Source organism: Barbus barbus (genome assembly GCF_936440315.1).
Source record: "Barbus barbus genome assembly, chromosome: 11".
Taxonomy (NCBI): domain Eukaryota; kingdom Metazoa; phylum Chordata; class Actinopteri; order Cypriniformes; family Cyprinidae; genus Barbus; species Barbus barbus.
This window is the reverse complement of record NC_136739.1, coordinates 361,298-379,589: the sequence shown is the minus strand read 5'-3', so window position 1 is coordinate 379,589 and position 18,292 is coordinate 361,298. Positions and strand designations below refer to the sequence as shown.

Sequence of the window (18,292 nt, the reverse complement as noted above, 5' to 3'; positions counted from 1 at the left end):
ATACAGGAATGCTACTCTAATGGAAATCACAACATGGGCTCAGGAATACTTCCAGAAAACATTGTCGGTGAACACAATCCACCGTGCCATTCGCCGTTGCCGGCAAAAACTCTATAGGTCAAAAAAGAAGCCATATCTAAACATGATCCAGAAGCGCAGGCGTTTTCTTTGGGCCAAGGCTTATTTAAAATGGACTGTGGCAAAGTGGAAAACTGTTCTGTGGTCAGACGAATCAAAATTTGAAGTTCTTTTTGGAAAATTGGGACGCCATGTCATCCGGACTAAAGAGGACAAGGACAACCCAAGTTGTTATCAGCGCTCAGTTCAGAAGCCTGCATCTCTGATGGTATGGGGTTGCATGAGTGCGTGTGGCATGGGCAGATTACACATCTGGAAAGGCACCATCAATGCTGAAAGGTATATCCAAGTTCTAGAACCACATATGCTCCCATCCAGACGTCGTCTCTTTCAGGGAAGACCTTGCATTTTCCAACATGACAATGCCAGACCACATACTGCATCAATTACAACATCATGGCTGCGTAGAAGGAGGATCCGGGTACTGAAATGGCCAGCCTGCAGTCCAGATCTTTCACCCATAGAAAACATCTGGTGCATCATAAAGAGGAAGAAGCGACAAAGAAGACCTAAGACAGTTGAGCAACTAGAAGCCTGTATTAGACAAGAATGGGACAACATTCCTATTCCTAAACTTGAGCAACTTGTCTCCTCAGTCCCCAGACGTTTGCAGACTGTTATAAAAAGAAGAGGGGATGCCACACAGTGCTAAACATGGCCTTGTCCCAACTTTTTTGAGATGCGTTGATGCCATGAAATTTAAAATAAACGTATTTTTCCCTTAAAATGATACATTTTCTCAGTTTAAACATTTGATATGTCATCTATGTTGTATTCTGAATAAAATATTGAAATTTGAAACTTCCACATCATTGCATTCTGTTTTTATTCACAATTTGTATACATTTTTACCTTTATATGGGCTTTTTTAGATGTATGCATCATCTTTTTTGTAAAATTCTTACATTTAATAATCAATATTTAATTACAATAAGACAGTAAGGCTATTACCAGTCAACTAAAATCAACAAAATACATCTTTGCACTGCAGAAGCATAAATAATGCTGTGAGGTTAATGTTTTAATAATGCATTTTTGAATATTGAAATATTGCACCATTAACAGTCATCTACGAGAAAACCTTCGTCAGCCATAATAACCATTCCAGTGTTAGACCAACCAGGAGCAGAACCATCTACTATCCATCAGTTATTAATAGACTATTATCGGTTACAAGGTAATCACGATATAACTACTTTCAATAATTAATATGCAGAAAGCACATACTTTGCGCTCGAGATGCGTCGAGTCCTCGGGGGGCGGGGCCAGTGCGCGGTGACGTCAGAAAGGTCGTGGGTGAGAGGTGATCGGGACACATCTTGTTGTCTTTGTAAGAGTGGAGCTCGATCACGCAGCCGTGTCTTCCCTCTTCCCCGAATCCTCTCAAAACTCCCTCCCGGACCTCCCCCTCTCACCCTCCGGACCCTCGGACCCTCTCCCCTCCCGCAGCGCGCGTCAGGTGAGGCTTTACCGCGGCTCACGAGCTCAGGAGCGCGAGGGCCCTGCAGGCCGCGGGCTAGCGCTAGCGTTCATGCTAATCGGTCTCCGCGCTTCTGCTGCGATGTTAGTGGATATTTCATCGTTAAACACGGCAGTGCGTCGATTAAACCGTTAAAAAAAACGCCGTGAACACAGCCCAACCCGGGTTGTTTCGGTTAAAGCGCAGTCCGCCGCTACGACGCTGTGTTACGCAGCTAGTAAACACACGAGCTAAAGCAGCTTCACCAGCAGATGTTATATCTACAATCCGCTGATCTTAAACAGGAATTAGCCTCATATTTACACGAGTGGCCTGCTGGGTAAAATTAATATTTATAGTAAATATTACTGCTGGGTAAGATGAATATTTATAGTAGTTATTACTGCTGGTGAAACTGTGATCTGAATGAATGGCATGTTTACACTCAGAGTTGATTCAGATTAACTCGAGCTATGAAGGGCGGTGTGGATGTTTGACTGCTGTAGTGTTGTTCAGTGACCGTGTGTGTGTGTGTGTGTGTGTGTGTGTGTGTGTGTGTGTGTGTGTGTGTTGACAGGTTGATCATCCGTGACCAAAGACCCCGAGCTCGACTCATTGATCATCATGGACTCTGGTGTGATTGAAGGAGGACTGAACGTCACCCTCACCATCAGGCTGCTCATGCATGGCAAAGAAGTGGGCAGCATCATCGGAAAGGTGGGTTTGACACAGTGCTGCTCCGTAACACAGGATTTTCTTACTGTCCTTAAGCACTTGAAGGATAAGGTGACCCAAAAATGAAAATTCTGTTAATTACTCTTAAGTCGTTCCAAACCCTGAAGACCTTCGTTCATCTTCGGAACACAAATTATGTTTTTGATGAAATCCGAGAGCTTTCTGGCCCTCTATAGACAGCCATGCAACTACCACATTCAGGGCCTAGAAAGGTAGTAAGAACATCATTAAAATAGTCTGTCCTTTAACCTTAATTTTATGAAGCTACTTGAATACTTTTTATGCAAAAAAAACCTAACTTTATCGACTGTCTTTTACTCGACTACATTCTAATGTGTAATATTCTACTCTTTACGTTACAAAAACCCATTTACTCATGATTTTAAACTGAAGACATCGCCTCATCCGCTGAGACACAACAACAGTTTGAGTTTTCCAACAATACTTGATGAATTTATTTACCCTTTAGTATTGATTATTGTAAATGAAAATGTCATTTATTTCAGTTATTAGTGAAGTAGGCCTAAATTTGACCCTTTATCTCAAAACCTTTCATAAGGGTCAATTTCTTTCAAACTGAGGTTCATATATCATCTGAAAGGTGTTTTAAGGTAAAGTAATACAGCTGTATTGTATTTGTATCCATGTATTTATATTTTCTTCATGTATTTTATTTCACTTGTTTCTCAGTCACATTAGTGTTGAAGTTTTGATGGTGTAAGTTTTAATAATAATAACATTTGCTTATTTGCAGATCAATACTTGTTAAATGTCTGCAGTAATTATTTCTATTAGTGTTGATTAATGCATAGCAGGACTAGTGCTGGATATAACACATTAACATGGTTCATCCATTAGTGCTTTAATACTCAAGTACATTAAAAATTAAATACTTTTGTGCTAAAGTTAAATTGAAAACATATATTTACTGGAGTAATTTTGTTTCTGGGTATCTGTACTTTTACAGATTTTTGTAATTTGTCCGTCATTGATAATAATAACTGTATGGATGAATCTTGACGTGGCAGAAATGGAAACTGATGTTGCTGAACTGTTCAGAGGACGAGGTGCGAGTGAAGGGGTGCTCTGCAGTGCGGCTCTGAATAGATGGAACAGTCTTCCTTCTCACATTAAAGTAGCTCTAAAGATGTTTAAAAGACGTCCGAAAGCTCATTTTTTATGTTTAGCTTTTGAGACTGCAGTGTGTTGAGGCATTGGTTTCCGTTTGTACTGTTTTTGGTGTTTTTATGGAGGAATTATCTTCATTATTGTACAGCACTTTGGTCAATGCTCTGTTGTAAATGTACTTTATAAATAAACTGATGTAGTTTCAGAGCCGGTTACAGCAAGAAGTCTGATTGACGCAGTTGAGATGCTTTTGATCATCTCAGTTAGAACTCAGTGAAATGTGTGAGAGCCAATGCTTCACGAGACTAATGATGAGCATATAGACAACAGAGAGACTAATGATGAGCATATAGACAACAGAGAGACTAATGATGAGCATATAGACAACAGAGAGACTAATGATGAGCATATAGACCACAGAGAGCCTAATGATGAGCATATAGACAACAGAGAGCCTAATGATGAGCATATAGACAACAGAGAGCCTAATGATGAGCATATAGACAACAGAGAGACTAATGATGAGCATATAGACAACAGAGAGACTAATGATGAGCATATAGACCACAGAGAGCCTAATGATGAGCATATAGACAACAGAGAGACTAATGATGAGCATATAGACAACAGAGAGACTAATGATGAGCATATAGACAACAGAGAGACTAATGATGAGCATATAGACCACAGAGAGCCTAATGATGAGCATATAGACAACAGAGAGCCTAATGATGAGCATATAGACAACAGAGAGCCTAATGATGAGCATATAGACAACAGAGAGACTAATGATGAGCATATAGGCAACAGAGAGACTAATGATGAGCATATAGACAACAGAGAGACTAATGATGAGCATATAGGCAACAGAGAGACTAATGATGAGCATATAGACCACAGAGAGACTAATGATGAGCATATAGGCAACAGAGAGACTAATGATGAGCATATAGACAACAGAGAGCCTAATGATGAGCATATAGACAACAGAGAGACTAATGATGAGCATATAGACAACAGAGAGACTAATGATGAGCATATAGACAACAGAGAGACTAATGATGAGCATATAGACCACAGAGAGCCTAATGATGAGCATATAGACAACAGAGAGCCTAATGATGAGCATATAGACAACAGAGAGCCTAATGATGAGCATATAGACAACAGAGAGACTAATGATGAGCATATAGACAACAGAGAGACTAATGATGAGCATATAGACAACAGAGAGACTAATGATGAGCATATAGACCACAGAGAGACTAATGATGAGCATATAGACAACAGAGAGACTAATGATGAGCATATAGACCACAGAGAGACTAATGATGAGCATATAGACAACAGAGAGACTAATGATGAGCATATAGACCACAGAGAGACTAATGATGAGCATATAGACAACAGGGAGCCTAATGATGAGCATATAGGCAACAGAGAGACTAATGATGAGCATATAGACCACAGAGAGCCTAATGATGAGCATATAGACAACAGGGAGCCTAATGATGAGCATATAGACAACAGGGAGCCTAATGATGAGCATATAGGCAACAGAGAGACTAATGATGAGCATATAGGCAACAGAGAGACTAATGATGAGCATATAGACCACAGAGAGCCTAATGATGAGCATATAGGCAACAGAGAGACTAATGATGAGCATATAGACAACAGAGAGACTAATGATGAGCATATAGACAACAGAGAGACTAATGATGAGCATATAGACAACAGGGAGCCTAATGATGAGCATATAGACAACAGAGAGACTAATGATGAGCATATAGACAACAGAGAGACTAATGATGAGCATATAGACAACAGAGAGAGAATTACATTCAATGCTTTTATTTCCAACATGCTCTAATTCATGGCTGTGTTATTTCAGGCAAAGTTATATCTTTATAGGGACAGGGCTTGACAGAGTATCTTATTTATCATATTTCTTAGAGCCAAGTTGCATAAACTATATATCAGGCATTTATGTAGTACATCTAATTTGTGCATTAGTGACTGTGATATTAAATAGTTTACTAACTACAGCAAATCAAGTACCTGCACGCCGTTGCTGGCTCGTCTCCCCTCAGATGCGCTGCAATTGCGATCCTGCGCGCAATTCTCAAAACGTGTTTTGAGTGTTTATCGGTGAATCCGATATTACAAAACCGATATCCGATTATGGGAAAATACTTAAATATCAGGAAAAATATCGGGAAATCGATATATCGGTCGATCTCTACTTTTAAATCCTGCTAGTTATCCAGCCAAGAATAACAACTAACTAGCTAGAAACACAAAGGCCAGAACGGTTTCTGACGGACTGATATGATATAAATAGGGCTGTCGCAATTCGTCCATTTTAGTCGATTTTTAAAAATCGTCTACTTAATTTTGCTCGCGTCGACTAACCGACCAAATACCGGAAGTGGCGCATTTCACAGACGAGAAAACATAAAACACATTATTAGACTATTTTCCAAGGCTGCATGATATATTAAACCCATTTAAAAATCATAATTAAGCATAATTGTGAATTCACAAGCGCTATTAATTATGCGATACAGTTCTAATACAGTATATGCTCTTTATTTACATGCATGTAGGTTAAGTGCGTGCGTCTCACAGCGGCTTCGTTCACAGTAATGTGTTGATCATCTCAAACTCATCTCTGCATGCTGTTGTGAGTTTGGGTTTATTATAACGTTCATCTGGGAACGCAAGGTGCGCCATTTCATCAGATTTGTGAGGTAAATCATTTATAAATCTACACAAACACAGGAGAATACATCACGATTTCAAAATAAAAGCGCAAACCCTCACTCTGAGTTACACGGATTGATGTCCATATTCATGTAATTACAGCAGCTGTAGCATTTCTGTCCTAAAGAAATGGCCAAATATTAGAGATGAATATTAAACAAGGATTAGATCGCACAGTAATGTGTAATAATAATCATCAGGCCATCGGCCCTGCAGGTCTTTGTTGTAATGCTGTAATCTACATTAGCTCTATTGGTTTTCATACATTATGTATTTTAACAGTTTTGTTCAAACCCATATGATTTCTTGCGCTTTGATACTTTATTTGAACTAATTATTATTACTACATTGCTATTATATATGTACTTTAAGTAATTTTAAAAGCTATTGCTCACTTGCATCTGTTTATTACCACACAATAATTTATTATAATTATAGGGCCCTATGAAATTATTTCCAAATTCAGTTTTTTAGAATGTATACATTTCTCACCTAAACGTTAGATCATGCACTGCTTTTTTGTTTTGTCATCTGTGCAATTGTTGCACAATAGCTTACACACACAGCACAAGCCTGATTTCATGAGCTGTATGTGAGAGTGGGTCTTTTACAGCAGGTTCACACACATACTCCTCCTGCAGTCCGGACTCTCATTGTGCTTTCACATGGGAGTCTGCTCCTCATCCATCCACAGTAATACAATCTTTCAAGAAACACATTATTCAATGCTTTATACTTTTGCATTTACTTCTAGATTTATAGATCAAGTTGCTGAAGCAAGTGATAAAACATTTAAACTACTTTTCTTACATTATCACAAACATTCTAAATGAAAACTCACCATTGACAGTCACCTCTACTGCCTGTTCTTTGGCATTTAAATCTTTCCAAGCAATCCTGTGGTTCATAAAGAACAACGAGCTATCACTTTAATTCCGCGCATGCAGTGGAAACGAGTGCTGTACTGCTACAGACACACTGCTCCTGGAATGCACTGCCTTTTTTTTTTTTTTTTTTTTTTTTAATGCAGATAGTTTTCATGAAAAATGCCAGAAGATGGCACGGCGTTAAAAACAATCCATCCACGCTGGCACTCTACGCTGACACCCGTCTGCACACGTGCCCTTCATATTTAGTTGAATTAATCTTTTGTGTAAATTGATCATTAACTGTTCTTTATTTTTCAGTTTTATTTTGTTTTCATTTAAAAACAATACAATTGGAAATTTAGAATCAAACGGCCTTACATTATTGTAGTGGCACAGTGAAAATTACCCATAGCACCACTTAGTGGCCAACCTGATCTAATACTGGTATAACTGAGTTTCTGTATGAATGCACCCATACTGTGTTATATGCATTTACTTATAAACGTGTGTCTTGGTATCTTGCAGAAAGGTGAATCTGTGAAGAAGATGCGAGAGGAGGTGAGGTCTGCAGCGTGTCTCTAGCTGTGGTTGTGATGTTTTTCTTCATGTGTGTTAGTGATCGTCTTTCGAGCCTCTCTAAAGGAGCCTGTTGTTCTCTGTGCAGAGCGGCGCTCGGATCAACATTTCCGAAGGGAACTGCCCCGAACGCATCATCACCCTCGCAGGCCCCACCACCGCCATCTTCAAAGCCTTCTCCATGATCATTGAGAAACTAGAAGAGGTACGATCGACTTTCACTAACTTGGGAGCTCTGTTTACTCCTCTAATGTTCATGAGTCATTCACTGTAAGAAACATGTAGTACAGTGAATGGAGTCTGATTTCATATCTCGAGAAAAAGAAATATAAGCAACATAAGTACTTGCGATGCTGAGCGTTGTTCCTGGGTTCCTGCAGGTCTTTAAGAAGTCTTAATGTCTTAAGACCTCTCCAGAGTATTAACAATTTGTCTGATATAATGTAATATTAACATACATACCCAAATACAAAAAAGATCATCTGTAAATAGTAACCATGTTTGATTACATGTTTGACACTATTAGATAAAACCAATTTAGCTCAACCGGTTACCAAGCAATGCTTCCTTTAGTTCAGTCTGTGATGTAAAAACATCGCATTAGCAATTAAAGAAAAACACTTCAGCAAAACATGCTCGGGTCAAAGTGTCTGGATAATTTTTGGTCCCAAATATATCCACTGTATGAATGTTTGGGTATAATATTACAGTTTGCTTTATTTTGCTATCCTCACTTGCATAAATGCACTATAGTGTCCTGCACCCACTAGTAAAAAACATTAAATTATATCTGGTGTCTGAATCATTTTTTTTAGTTTGACTGTATGTGATATTGTGTGGTTTATATCTAATGTTAATTTCTTAAGTTATTTTAAAGAATTGCATTTGATTTCTAAAAGAGAGTGAGCAGCTGTGGTGTCAGTGTGGTAATGTGTGAATGTTGATGTGCACCAGGACATCAGCAGCTCCATGTCCAACAGCACGGCCACCTCCAAGCCCCCGGTCACGCTGCGGATCGTGGTGCCGGCCAGCCAGTGCGGCTCGCTCATCGGCAAGGGCGGCTGCAAGATCAAAGAGATCAGGGAGGTGAGTCAGATCACTCTGTTCGGCTTGATGAAGGGCTTTATTGTTGGTGAAGATGACTGTTAAGCTCTGTTTCTGTCTGTAGTCAACAGGAGCTCAGGTACAGGTGGCTGGAGACATGCTGCCTAACTCTACTGAGAGAGCCATTACTATCGCTGGGACCCCGCTGTCCATCATAGAGTGTGTCAAACAGATCTGTGTGGTCATGCTGGAGGTAAAACTACACCACCTCACCCTTGACTCTGGCTGCTTTGACTCTTTCTGCTGTCCAATGATGAGTAGTACACCCAAAACTTCCTAGGAGTCCTTAAAATTGGCTTTTTTTGTTAAATCAATCAATGCAAGTTCATGCTCACCTGCCCATGCCCACATCTCAACATCCAATCCTTAACAATGCCCTTTTTTTTGTTAATTTGTTACATTCAGATTTACATTATTTGCAAAAATGTGTTATTTGCTCATTGTTGCCAAATCCATGGTTTTCTAGGGCCCTATGAAATCCGTTGTATTTATTTCTAAATTCTGTTAATTGATTTAATGTATATTTTAATTAATGATGTTTGAAAAAATTCCTGATGAAGGTCATGTGACCGAAACGTCGTTGTTGTTAATATTTTGATACCTTTTGCATTTGTTTTTTATATTTTAATGAAAATTAAACATTTAAAATTTTTGGCAAATAAAGGGGATTTAATATTAAAATTAAAAATTGTGATTATTTCTTAAAAAATATAGTTTTATTAATTTTCAACAGTAGTAGTATTACGTACATTCTAATTAATAATAATAATAATAATAATATAGCCTATTTCTGGCACAATGTTTAGTTAAACCAAACTTTTATTTTGGCGGGTTGCCGTGAATACCTTTAAAGTTCTGTGTGTATGATATGACGCTAGTTTTACTCAAATGAAATGGTAAAATGCTCGTGAAGTGACTCTCAGATCAGTTTTGGAGATATTGTTCATGTATTTATGTCCTCATTGAGACTACAGACGCTGTGTATATAGTAAACAAAAGCGCGTGTCTGCTCCATTCATACAGAGACGCGCAGAACATGCAGGATGCATATTTAAATCGACTTTTGCAGCTTAATATTTATAGATACTGGTCCATATCACGATTGGATTTAAGTGTAATGACCTACTTTTGATTAATTCATCCAAACTTTGACAAATTCTGTGTTAAACAGCCCTGATATACTTCAAACGAAATCAAAGAACGAACTGATGACGTCATTTCAAACAAAATCAGGCCGAAACGAAGTTCGTTTTGAGTTTGTTTCGGAGGTTAGAAACAGCTCACCAAAGCTAACTTTCTGGGGAAGTTTGTGTTGGCTCCTAAACACCTTTGAGCTACCATTGGTCCGTGGCAATTACGCAATCGGTGGGTGTGTTCTGGAACTCCACCTTCTTTGTGCGAATTATTATTATTTTTTATTTTTTTTTTCCCCTGGTTTGTTTCTCATTCGACGGAGGTCAGACAGGAGAACAGCATCTTCAAATCACTAGCAACATAAATAGACTGTGTCGAATAGCTGAGCTGCCACAAATATATCCGCACCTGTACAATCACTCGCGGGAGACTTTAAAGATTCACAGTAAGCATTTAATTCCTAGAAAGAAATTGCAACGAAGCTTGGTGTCATCGACCCGGAGTTACGCAAAAAGCAACGTAGAGAAACATCAGATGCAAGTTTTCCAAAGCCATGAAACGAATGAAAGGAAAGAGTAAAGATATAAGGAAGCAAGAACCAAATACATGTTTCAAATAAGTGTTACACCATACTGCTGCTGTTCTTTAAATAAGCTCATTTAAATATATACAATAAATGAAATGGCAAAAGAACGTACAATAATAAACATTTGTTTTTATCATATTATGATGACTCCAAAAACACACAAACGGGTAATAATTTATCCAGTTTAATAAAAGGCCTAGATACAGCATCATTGGATTGTTGTAGTGTTTAGGGCATTTGCGCGAGCGTCACAACATGTTTACATTAATCTACACCCGCCTCCAGCAGCGCAGGGGTGTTGGAATGTTCACCAAAGCAAATATACCTTCGCTTAATCTTTTTTGAACTTCTTTTTGCCCCCAAACGAAGAACGAAAAGGAACATTGTTTGAAGTGTATCGGTGCTTTAATGATACAGAGTGCACTGATGCCCCTGTGACGCTTGAGTATGAGGAGCTGAATTAGTTCATAGCGCTAAAAACAAATGTTGCTTATTGAAGCTAAATCTGATTATATTGTTAGAATTATTATTTGACCCATCATCCCTCTGTTCTTGTTTCAGTCGCCTCCCAAAGGTGTGACCATCCCTTACCGACCCAAACCCTCAGGATCGCCTGTCATTTTTGCAGGAGGACAGGTGAGTGTGTTAATGCCACCTGCAGCTGTTGTGTGTGTGTGTGTGTGTGTGTGTGTGTGTGAGTGAGAGAATGATCTGTGTTTTATCTCAAACGTGTTTTGCAGGCATATGCGGTGCAGGGACAACATGCCATTCCTCAGCCTGATGTAAGAGACAGTTCTTGTTTCCTCAATTCTCTGCAACACAGAAGGGTTTGAACCCATTAGAGTTTACAAAGGCAGTGGTTTGACTGTTAAATATCTTGGCGTGCTGTTTTCTGTCTCCGCAGCTCACTAAACTCCATCAGTTGGCAATGCAGCAGAGTCCGTTCCCTTTGGCCCCCAGCAGCCAAGGCTTCACTGGTAAATCCCGTCTCTCAGACACTTTCTCTGCATCTGGTCTTTTCAGTGGCTGATGGAGCTGATTGTTTTCTCTCTTCTGCAGCTGGTATGGACGCTTCTGCACAGACAGGCTCTCATGAACTGACCATTCCAAATGATGTGAGTTTGCTGACCTGGCATTTCCTACACCAGTGTTGCTATTGCGCGGCTCACCGAGCTTTAATTTGTGGCTCGCATGGCAGTTAATACGATGATATGATCATGCAGTCAATACAGACATTTCATAAAAACAAGCAGGGCTATAACATAACTCATTATAAAACTAACACTGGACGTGAGTGGCACGACGCGACAAGACAATAAAACCCATTATAATCAGTGATTCTGTTTAAACTGGATGTGGCGCAACTCAATCCTGTCAGTAAACTGATGCCTCGTTCGGTTTTTGACAGACACAATGTTCAAATGATTTTTTTGTCGCTTGTTATTCGCTTTGTCGTGTCCAGTGTAGACAGACTTTAGTGAAGTTTCTGTTTTTTCCTGACAGTTGATTGGCTGCATCATCGGCCGCCAAGGTGCCAAGATCAACGAGATTCGTCAGATGTCAGGTGCACAGATCAAGATCGCCAATCCAGTGGAGGGCTCGACCGACCGACAGGTCACCATCACCGGCTCACCGGCCAGCATCAGTCTGGCGGAGTACCTAATCAACGCACGGTAACCAACCTGCTCTGTGCTGCATTGTAGGCTTCTAGTCCACATTTCCATTTGCTATTTTTTTTTTTTTTTTGTTTTTTTTTTTCATCTCAGCTGAAACCATTTGCGCACACGTGTAAAGACACCCATCTTCTCTTGTGATTTCAGACTCTCATCCGAGGCAACAGGAATGGCCGCGAACTGATGCTCTCCGCCACCCCACCGCCCCTTTACTCCTCCTCCATCACATTTATGCTCTCTAAGTGCAAAAGGAAACCAAGTATTTTCAACCTAACTTTTCCTTTCACCCACCCCCAGCTATGCTTCATGGATATACACAAGTATTTTATTTATTTATTTCATGAAAATGTTTTTAAAATCCCTTTGCGTACAGTTTTTAATGTCTCTTTTCTTTGCATATTTTGTCAGTTAACATAACCGTATGGAAGTGACAGCGGAGAAAGTGGAAAAATCTGAAAACGCATTAATGTTTTTGTTATCTCAGATTTTTCTTATAAAAACAGAAAAAAATAAAAAAGAGAACTACAAATAATTGACCGCTTTCCCTGTATCAAACATTTATTTATTTTAATTTAACTCTAGGAAGTTACAGATTTTAAAATCCTAGAAATGAGCTTTAGAGAATAAGCTCTGTTTTTCTGCATCAGATCGATTTGAATCTGTGAGCTGTTTCAGGTGACTTATTTTTATTTGGACGCTTGAATATTTGTCATTCCTCTTTTTCTTGTTTTTTTTTTTTTCTTTATCCTGAAGTTGGAGATTTTGTTAGAGGGAGGGATGGGAGATGCTGTAATAAATGACATTACTGGTATAATGATGAGTTGAAAATATTTCTTTTAGAGAGAATATTTTTTTTAACCCTGTGGTGTGGAGCCCAGACTGGAGGATTGCCAATTGACATTTATATGATGATGCGACTGAGTTACTGATCAATTACATGACTAGAAGGAACTTTCTAGAATTAACACTAGTTTCCTCTATACTCTGCTTGAGTAATAGTTATGTTTTCTATTTTATTATTTTTTTTTATTTTTATTTTTTCTTGGAGGAAGGAAACCTAAAACCTTTTTGTGCACGTTTTCAGAATATTGTAGATTTGGAGTGCAGCTGGAATGAAGAATTAAACATGCAAAATTAAAACATGAAATGCTGAAACTATGGCATGGTATTGTGTGAATTTATTTATTTGTGTTTTTTTATGTATAGCCTGGTTTACTATTGTCGTCTTTTTTTTTTTTTTTGTGGGCTATAAAATGTTCAGAAAATGTTCCATGCGTTCACTCACTTGGGGAGCGTAGGTAAGTCAAAGATTTCAAGTTAATTGAATTGTAGTAAAATTTGAGGGGAAAAAATCTGGAATCTGAGGGTGCAAAAAAAATCCAAATATTGAGGTTTTTTTTTATATAAATTTTTGTTTCGATGTAAATCAACAATTACATTTTTAGTTACAATTTGTATGTTGAATCCAATTTTTCTTTGTAAAAGTCAAAAAGTTGCTCATACTGACTGCAAAGTTAAGGATTCATTAGTCTGAATATACATGTTAATAATTCGGTATACTTTATTTTTGATACAACATCCCATGTTTCGGTAGTGACAGTAATGCTTTGGTCACATAACAGAATTTGACCTTGCATACTAAAATAGAAAAGATTTGCATAGCTGTACTAAAATAGCTTATTTACCCCAAATATGAGGGTTGTATTCCCTTGCCACTACCGAAACATGAAGATGCCACTACCGAAACAACACCAGATGTCTCTGTAGTGTCAATTTTAGAAACTTTTGAACCTAGCTCAAAGATGCTAATCAGCACATGGCTAGCTAGCCCACTTCTGAACAGTGGTACGCATATAAAAACTAAATGTTATGGAAGAACTCCCAAAAAAGTTTGCTTAATTGCAGAAAAATAGGTGTTTGGTGGTGACGTTTCTTAAAGTTACACACGCATTTTTCAGAATTTTGAACATTTATCTCAAAATGATGGGCCTGTCTGCTCTCCATGTGGCTTTGAGAGAGCACACACATATTTCCTGACCATAAATGTAGGGGTTAGTTAAATCAGTCTCAGATAATGGACTAAAGCATGCACCGTTTCGGAAGTGACATGAAAAATGCGGGACACTTTTTGGCAACACTTTATAATAATGTTCAGTTGTTAGTCATTTATAAGTGATTTCTTAATGATTAACTTTTACAAAACATGACTGTGTTCATAAATGATTAAGTGATGTTAATATTTGATCTGTTTTGCAGATTAAGTTATAAATCATTTACATGTGATTAGATATTGAACTATTCATTTACTAAACACCTATACATTCACAAATGATTAAGTAAAATCCTAACGATCAAATCTCTGGTAAGTTACAAGAAATTGCATATCATGAAATAATCAAACAGATCCTTAGTATAAGTTAATATATTATTAATCCCTTATTCATTGAAATGTCAACATTGTACTACTATAATAAACATTTGTTAATCATGAACAAATGATCAAACCATTACTAAATTATCGATATATAATTTGTTTCGTTAGTTGTAAGCTGGCAATTAATATTAAACTTTGCAATTAAATTAATTCAGATATATACATAGCCTATAAATAAGTCTTAATAAAGCTTTTAAAATGAGTAAATGTATATTTTCTTTTGAGTTCTGTGAACCTGTATGAATTATTACATTCAGTGGATTCTTTTGTAGTGTTTATTCCTGCGTTGTAATTACATTTTTAATAACGGCGTCTCTTAATCTTCAACAGAAGTGTGGACTCTTGTGAGGAGTGAATCATGAGCTCTGCGTGTTCCGTCTGATTGGCTGTTTGCAGGCGCTCAAGCTCTAGAGGTAATCACAAACTCTGGGTTGACAGAACGCTTATATAAAGCTTTGTGAGCTCGATCAATCTGATCAATACCAGGTTGGATTTGTTTGTTGAGTTTGTTTAGCTAGCTTCATGCAACAGGCCACTGGTGCATTCATTAAGATGTGCTGCCTTCCCCATATCTGATGTATAGTCTGTCGTAATGCAGACAAAGTTCTCTTTGTGGAGGTCCCAGCTGGCTATGCAGATGTTGGATGAGAATTTTCCCAGTCTCAGCCACTTCTGCCTGTCTGTCAGAAACCTGGTGATCCACTGACAGATAGAGCTAGGGACTGAGATCTGGGTTAGTTTGGTCCGGAGGAGTGCTGGGATGATGGTGTTGAAAGCCAAACGGTCCACAAACAGGATCCTCACATAAGTTCCTGATTTATCCAGATGTTGCAGGATAAATAAGTACAAGCTAGTAAGGGAGGGAGAGAAAAATAGAGGGAAAGAGTGAGGTTTTTTTTTGTTTTTGAGTTTAGGTTGAAGTCAAGTACTGCCGAAAGAGATGAGTTTTCAGTTGTTGCTTGAAGATTGCCAGGGATCCGGCGTTCCGGATAGGGGTGGGAAGATTATTCCACCAGCCAGGAATGGTGAACGAGAATGTTCTGGAGAGTGATTTTGAGCCTCTCTGTGATGGTACCACAAGGCGTCGCTCACTAGCAGATCTCAGACTTCTGGAGGGGATGTAGGTTCGTAATAGTGAGTGGAAGTAGGAGGGTGCTGAGCCTGTGGTAGTTCTGTACGCAAGCATCAGTGACTTGAACTGGATGCGAGCTGCCACTGGTAGCTAGTGCAAGGAGAGGAAGAGAGGAGTAACATGGGCTCTTTTGGGCTCGTTGAAGATCAGTCGTGCCGCTGCATTCTGAATCATTTGTAGAGGTTTGATTGTGTTTGATGGCAGACCAGCCAGAAGAGCATTGCAGTAGTCCAGTCTAGAAACAACAAGGGCCTGGACAAGACGTTGCGCAGCATGCTCTGTCAGAAAGGGCCTGATCTTTCTGATGTTGTGTAGTGCAAACCTGCAGGATCGAGCAGTCTTTGCAATGTGCTCTTTGAAGGTCAGCTGGTCATCAAAGATTACACCAAGATTTCTGACCGAAGTTGATGGGGTGATCATTGATGAGCCGAACTGAATCATGAATTCATGCTGTAGAGTCGGAGTGGCAGGGAAGATCAGAAGCTCAGTCTTTGCCAGGTTGAGCTGGAGGTGATGTTCTTTCATCCATGCCGAGATGTCCTCCAGGCAGCCTGAGATCCATGCAGGCTCTCTTATTTGTTTGGAAATGAGAAGTTTGTCTGCTTTGTTGGTGAGTGAGCAGAGATTTGAGATAATTATATATTTTAGAAAAATATCTAATATAATTCTAATTCTAATAAAAAACACTTCTTCCACATTATTCAAACATCTGGAGTAATGTCAAGTTAATCCAGTAGCTAGTGTGTCCTTTAAAGGCAAACTGAAAATTATTTTCCAAACTTATGAAGATAGGAGCTTTATTAATTCTACTAGTCATGACCGGCAGGTTCTACATACTAAGCTGACTTATAAATATCCTATTGCAAAATCAAACAATAGCTACTGATCTGAGAAGACGTTTGTCATTAAAGGCATTCAGAGTTGAAATGTGCACTTCTGTGTTAAACAACTCTTGTAGTTCTTTATACTGGGGGCTTCACGTCTGGCATTACCTGCGTTTATATGGAGGACAACAGTCTGTTTCTCACTGTCCTCGTTTCTCCCCACAAGATAATATTACAATTAAGATTCATATTCTTGTTCAGAGAACCAGATTAGTACTGAATTCCACATAAAATTGAAAAGCAATATATTCACATCTATTTTTATAGTTTAGCTGTTATTTAATAATTTATTTTTACAAGTTCACAAACATAGAATGTGTTTTCAGATAATTTTCTGAAGGATGATGGATTACGGTGTTTACATGACTTAATAATGTGACTAAAATACATCTCCATTACTTCATGCCTGTTTTTCCAAATGTACCATAAATGTATTTTTAAATAGCAATTTCTAATAGTCAGATTATTGCTGTCTATGTAAATGAAACCAGTTTTAGTATCTTTGATGTTGTTTTTGTCAGAATAGAGCTGCCAATATTTCTGTATATTGACCATGTTCAGTTGTACGGTCCAGGGCTGCGTTTCCCAAAAGCATCGTAAGATAAGTTCATCATAAAGATCACTGGTGGCGATGGCTCTACGACCTACTTAAGATTACGATGCTTTCGGGAAACACAGCCCAGGAGGTTTTTAACATCATCATCAGAAAGAAAAATGTGGTTCCAGTAATGATCTTCAAAAAGGTTTTAAATGGTTGTCTTAACATACATACTCGTGAAACTCTATTGAACCATCATCATTATCATAAATACATGTTCAGTGCAACATGAGAAAGTGATCATGTCCATGTATATAAACATCCTACTGTAAAGTGCCTACAAGCAACACAACATTATTACACATTCAAGGTAAAAAAGGTGCAAACATTTCTTTAGATGTATAAAAACAATTGATTTAAAAATTAAAATACATAAAAATGTATATCATGCATTTGTTCTTCGGGACTTTACCCTTCTCAGACCTACATCTGGCAAGCTAAAATTCATATACATTAAATTATTGTCATTTATTCGTTTTACTTTATTTTTTACAGTGCAGAAAATAAAAGTGCTTTCTTCAGATTAGGTTGAAATGTACATATTGCATGTCCCTATGAAAGAAAAAGTACTGAAAGATAATCTGAGAGGTAAGAGGAGAGCAGACCGTTGGAGCAGGTATCTCCGGATCATAAATCACGTACTGTACATTTATATGTGCCGTTCAGTCTGTGTTGTGTATACTTGCATCCAAGGGTTTTACAGTCCTGCACTAGCAAAGCCAACCTGACTATATATATATATAACTGTACATGTACACACCTGCTGATCTCCAAACCGATCTGAGCTGCCATGGTAGGCTGGCACAAGCACAGGAGAATAGTAGAAACTGGACCGTTTTATTGTGTTTTCGTTATGTTAACAAATAGTTTTCTTTTTTGTTTTCTTAGATTTAACTTACTAAATATATATTTACAGAAATTCAGGGCATTATAGTCATAATAGAATCACATTTGTATATGCACCTTGTAAATGCTTTGGAAAGGAAGCATCTGTACATCGTAGTGAAGTCAGTCCCAAACTCAGAGCAGAACACACATCATTTACATCACGTCTGAACAGATTTCTGGGATGCAGT

General features: G+C 38.3%; 1 protein-coding gene across 1 annotated transcript; it reads left to right on the top strand.

The window, feature by feature from the left end:
• The first annotated feature begins 1,399 nt into the window (after nt 1-1,399).
• On the top strand, nt 1,400-13,326 carry LOC306877266 (poly(rC)-binding protein 2). The gene is made up of 12 exons (XM_079428924.1): nt 1,400-1,597; nt 2,175-2,314; nt 7,621-7,653; nt 7,760-7,876; nt 8,626-8,757; nt 8,840-8,968; nt 11,057-11,131; nt 11,236-11,277; nt 11,400-11,472; nt 11,555-11,610; nt 11,999-12,168; nt 12,316-13,326. Exons 2-12 carry the CDS (start codon nt 2,222-2,224, stop codon nt 12,350-12,352), a joined length of 957 nt encoding a protein of 318 aa, XP_079285050.1. The 5' UTR covers nt 1,400-1,597; nt 2,175-2,221; the 3' UTR covers nt 12,353-13,326.
• The last annotated feature ends 4,966 nt before the right edge of the window (nt 13,327-18,292 follow it).

Excerpts from the sequence above, each read along its gene's own strand:
- LOC306877266 (XM_079428924.1), top strand. The coding sequence starts at position 2,222 with ATGGACTCTGGTGTGATTGAAGGAGGACTGAACGTCACCCTCACCATC. Across the intron at positions 8,969-11,056 it reads TCTGTGTGGTCATGCTGGAG|TCGCCTCCCAAAGGTGTGAC; the intron begins GTAAAACTACAC and ends TTCTTGTTTCAG. Across the intron at positions 11,278-11,399 it reads ATGCCATTCCTCAGCCTGAT|CTCACTAAACTCCATCAGTT; the intron begins GTAAGAGACAGT and ends CTGTCTCCGCAG.